The sequence below is a fragment of the Pteropus vampyrus genome, unplaced genomic scaffold (assembly GCF_000151845.1).
Source record: "Pteropus vampyrus isolate Shadow unplaced genomic scaffold, Pvam_2.0 Scaffold117, whole genome shotgun sequence".
NCBI classification, from domain to species: domain Eukaryota; kingdom Metazoa; phylum Chordata; class Mammalia; order Chiroptera; family Pteropodidae; genus Pteropus; species Pteropus vampyrus.
In genome coordinates, this window is record NW_011888898.1 from 2,673,735 (window position 1) to 2,678,775 (window position 5,041).

General features: G+C 56.3%; 1 protein-coding gene across 1 annotated transcript in view; it reads left to right on the plus strand.

Moving 5' to 3' along the window:
• RIPOR3 (RIPOR family member 3) overlaps window positions 1-5,041 on the plus strand; it is a 68,501-nt gene that overhangs the window by 48,301 nt on the left and 15,159 nt on the right. The window contains exons 4-7 of the mRNA XM_023534082.1: window positions 1,134-1,212; window positions 3,823-3,846; window positions 4,225-4,278; window positions 4,885-5,034. Coding sequence (XP_023389850.1) covers window positions 1,134-1,212; window positions 3,823-3,846; window positions 4,225-4,278; window positions 4,885-5,034 — 307 coding nt within the window. The remainder of the gene's footprint in view (window positions 1-1,133; window positions 1,213-3,822; window positions 3,847-4,224; window positions 4,279-4,884; window positions 5,035-5,041) is intronic.

Consider the following 5,041-nt stretch of genomic DNA (forward strand, 5'->3'; position numbering starts at 1 on the left):
TTTGCGGCCTTTACAAAGTATAGTCTTTGGTCTGGTTGGGTCTCGTCTGTACGAGGCCACAGAGGGAGCTCCTGCTTACTCACTTGTGGGAAGCAACTTGTCTAGGATCCCATCGCCAGAAGGCAGGGGGTGGGGAGCCTGGGCCAAAGCTGACCTGTCCTTCTGTCTGCTCAGGGCTCAGGTAAATGCCACATCTCCCCACCCACTCCCCACCACCCAGGGGGCATCCTTTGCCCTCCTCCCATGATGCCCCTCGCGCTGGTGTAGAGTAGGAGCCGGGGGTGTGTGCCTGGAGTGGGGGGACCTGTCTCCAAGGTGCTCACCCCCCCAGGACAGCTTCTGGTGTTTCCCATAAGGACCGCATGTTTGAGACTCGTCTGAGGTCAAAAGTGTCCACTTCTTTCTGGGAGCACAGCCCCTGAGTGAGCAGTGCCTGGTAGTAGGTGGTATACATGCGCCCAGAGAGGGTGAGTCACCTTCCTGGGGTGACCCAGCAAATCGACGATGAAGCCCCACACAGGCCTCCAAGTCCAGATCTCAGGTTTACTGTCCAATCCAACATGAAATGTCCCCTCCTGGCCCACAGCTTTTTCTGTGCTTTCCAGAATGGGTTTCCAGGTTTTCTCTGGTCCTTGGCTCCAGGCATTCAGACAGCAGGACGGCCGCCCTCATCCATAGGGGCGTGTGCTCTCGCTGACCTCCCCAGGGGCTGGGGTAATGATATTGGCCTCCGGAGGCTACTGCCTGGCTTCGGACCTGGATTCAGCCTCTTACCTGCTGAGTGCACTGGGTTACTTGCCTTCTTTTAGGGCCGGTTTGCCCATCTCTAAATGGATTTAATAATAGTTTGTGGGGCTGATGGAGGAATTAACAGAGAGATTCCTCATTCTGCACAGCACTGAGCACATGGCCCACAGTGTGTGGGATCTGGAGGCTGAGCAGATAGACCAGGCTCCTGGGGGAGAATGGCTGTGCCCTCTGCCCTCTGCCCTCTGCCCTCTGAGCCTGCCGAGAACCACAGCTGCCCTCCCTGGGCAGCTCTGGCTGCCTGCACGCCGCAGCAGAGGCCACCAGCCTGTTCCTCTTCCTGTCCTTGCTCCTTTTCAAACCCCTTTTCCTCGTTCTCCTCACAGGGAGTCTCTGTGTGCCCAGCAGGCCGAGCTGGATTACCTGTCAGGGCGCCACAAGGATACCCACAGGAATTCCAGGCTGGTGAGACCCTTCCCTAGACCCGTCCCACCCAGGCAGCCTCGGCTGGGGTTCAAAGATGGACCCTTCCTCACCCCCGTGCCCGCCCCACGGGTGCAAATCTCAGCCTCGGAACTCAGAGGCCTAGGATACGGACTTGCTTCATTTGGGGATAAATTTAACCTCACGGGCTGTGGAAAGCCCCCCGCCCCACGATACAGAGTTCCCACGTCTGAGGGCTCACCTCCATTCTCTTTGGTTCTAGAAGGAACCGTGAGGCGGGGGGTGGAGGGAGTATGTAGAGGTACGTGTGTTATACGGCCCTGTTTTACAGACCTTGGCCGTCCTGGCGCCCTGTGGTCGGGTGGCTCATGTGATGGTCGGGCATCGAAGCCAGGTGTGTGGCCCAGGTGCGTGTCACCCGACGGTCCGCGGCATCTTGAGGGCAGTGTCTTGGAGGCTGCCCTGGGGCCTCCTGTCTATCCCAAGACTCATGTGCTCTGGGCTTTGCCACTCCCTTAGGAAAGCCAGATTGGGGGGGGGGGGAAGGCCCAAACCAAACCAAGACAGCAAACAAACAAAACACACACATACATGAAAACAAACAAAACCAAAAAACCAAACAAAACCGAAAAACCAAGACCAAAAACAAACAAAAAGTAGGCTACCCAGTTAAATTGGATTTTCAGGTCAACAACAATTTTTAATTTTTCAGTGTGAGAATGTCTCATGCAATCTTTGGAACAGACTTATACTAACAGAAATTATGTATCATTGGTTGGAAGCGTAACCGGGCATCCTGTATTCTCCGCTGGGCGCTGGGCGGGACCTCCTCCCCGAGGTGGGGAAGCCCCTCCTCCTGGTCTGGAGTCCCCAGGCTCTCTCCCCTCCCCCGCCCACCTACCTACCCTCCAGGGGATGAAAAACAAAGGACAGGAGGCCTTACTGTCTGTGGGCTCCTACCAGCCAGCTTGTTTCTAGCGACCCTCCTCCTACATGTAGAGAAAACAGAGAGGGGGAAGCGAATCTTTCTATCAAAACAGCAGCTGGCTACCTCTGTATCCTGGCCCCAGTGGAGAGGACCTGGGGTGGGGGATCTGCTGGGTGGGAGACGCAGGACCTCCAGCCTCACGCATGTGCCAGATGCTTTGGGGAGGGAAGGGCAGGCGGCTCAGGCAGGCCTTGCCCTTGGTGGGTGGGCGGGCCACGCAGACGGGAGGGAGGCGGTGTTGCCAAGAGCCCACCCCCAGTTCCCAGCCCTTCCCATCCTCCTCCCCGCCCCGTGTTCTCAGGTCTCCCCGCGGCCCTCTCCCTCTCTCTTTCCATTCTAGAAAGTCCTCTAAGGCAGACGAGTGTACAAAGGTCCATACGTTTCAGCTGCTCCTGTTTCGTACATGGGTCCACTGAGGCCAGGCCCAGGGCGGTGACTGCACTGGGGGCCACACAGCAGGATGGCACTGGGGGCCACACAGCAGGATGGCCGATGTAGGGTCCTGCTTCCCTGATCACTGCTGGTTCTTGGTTTTCGAGAAGTCGCTGTGCGGTTACTTTTCTTTCCAAAGGCTTGGGAACTTTCCTAGTTCTTTATTTCTCACAGGGAGCTTTAATTTCGTAATCCCACACATAAAATTCCACATAAATGCATACATGGGAAAACAGAATTCTGGGGGTTTGATCCATCTTTCTTTTTTGCTTGACACCCCTTCCCTTGCCCCCACTCCCCACTCGCACCTTCTCTGTCCCACCCTGGTTAACCCTAAGGACAATCTAGCATTTATCTTTCCATGTTTTTCCCCCTGATCCCATAACTATGTAAACATACATACAAGTGCCTGTAGAAGGTTTTGGTCAACAGCTGTCTTAAAAACGAAGTCACATCTTGCTTTCTCTCCCTAGTGGATCCCCAATCCCGTGGAAATTTCTCCAGGCTCAGATGCGGTGATTCTAATCCATGTGGGCAAACCAAGGCCCCTTTTGGAAATACAGTTTATCCACACGCGGCCACACACACCATTCTCATATTGTCTGTGGCCACTTTCCTGCCACCACGGCAGAAGCCATGTGGTCCGCAAAGCCTGAAATATTTACTGTCTGGACCTTGATACACAGACTTCCCTGCCCTGACAATAGATTACTTTCATCCTGGCCCCTGGCGTGGATGGACCGGGTCTGGATTTGCCATTTCTGGGGCCTGAACTCCTGGGTGTTGCTGGTTGCCTCTCCCCGCTCTCAGTCCTTCTGGTCATGGCCGAAGTCACTCCTTAAACAATCAAATCACAGCGTTCCCCATTTTGCTGAGTGCCTACCGTGTCCTTTACTCTTCATGGCAACTCTATGGGGTAGATGCTAAGGCTATCCCATTTTACAAGAGGGAATGGAGGCTCAGAGAGGTTGAGTGGCTTGCCTGGGACACATGGCTGGGAAACAGAGCCCAAACTAGAACTGCCTAGAACGGCCTCACTCAAAGTGCATGTGTGTATCACGTCTCCTCCTTGGCCGGGCCCGCAGGCCTCAGAGATTGGGGTGGCTGCTGGCCTTTCGTCCTCTGAGCTCAGGTGCCCTAGGATGTAGGCTTATGTGTCTTGGAGGAGCATCCGGAGCCCTGACACCTCCCCCCACTTCCCTCCCCCACAGGCTTTCTATTACGACCTGGACAAGGTGAGTGAAACTTCCTCTGTCTGCAGGTGTTAAGAAAGTGGGCGGTGGCTGGGCCTGGCTGGGTGAGAATAACTTTTTTGCTCCTAGTGCACCCTCTGGCTGTCCTATAAAAGAAATACCTGGGTTCTCCCCCAAAACTGAGGCCTCTTTCCCTAAGGTGTGGCTGGAGGGAGTCGGAGCCCACTCCACTAAATCTGTCCTGCTCACTGCTGGCCAAAGCCACCCGCCCTCCAAAGGGAACCTGCAATTTCCCTCAAGGGTGGTGAGGGGCTGGCCTGGCTTTGAGCCTAGTTCCGTGTTAGGACCTTGAGGAGGGTGGCAGGAGCTGGAGGATGGCCTAGGTGACTTTTAAAGCATCTTCTGTTTTTCTGGGAGAAGCAAACGCGCTTTGTGGAAAGGCACATTCGGAAGATGGAATTTCACATCAGCAAGGTCAGCTTGGTTCCTGTGGTGTCTGGGGTGGGGGCGGGGTAGTGTCTTTCCTTGCTGGGCTGCTGCTGGATTAGCTGGAGCCAGGACACCTCCTCTGAGTAGGGGGAGGGTGTCTGGGTGCTGAGTGGCTGGAGGAAGTCAAGAAGGAGCAGGAACTGCAGGGGAGACTGGGCCCATGGGAAGCTTGAGAGCGACCACCCAGTTGTAGACATGGGAGAGTAGAGGCCCAGAGAGGGACAAGCATTGGCCCAAGGTTGCACAGCAAATCCTTGAGGCTTTGAAGTCTGCAAACTCTTACTCCCTCACAGTCCAGCCCACCTCCCCTGCTCACAGCTGAAAACTCAGGCAGGGAGAGGGGATGTGATACATTTTCATTGTGCCCTGACCGGCTGCCAGCCGCTGCCAGGAGCTGGGGATACGGACGGAGTGGATGAGACACATGTAGTTCCTGCCCCCGTGTTCTGCAGGGACCGCTGAACCGCTGTCAGGGGCTGGGCTGGGGACGTGAGCTCAGGGGTGGCCTTTCCCAGAGGGTGAGCATGGCAGGCCGGTCTGGGGCCTTGTCCCTCAGCGTGGGCAACACCCACCTTCCTGTGTGCCCGGCAGGTGGACGAACTCTACGAGGGCTACTGCATCCAGTGCCGCCTGCGTGATGGTGCCTCCAACATGCAGCGGGCCTTCTCCAAGTGCCCACCCAGCCGCGCCTCCAGGGAGAGCCTGCAGGAGCTGGGCCGCAGCCTGCAGGAGTGCACTGAGGTGGGCC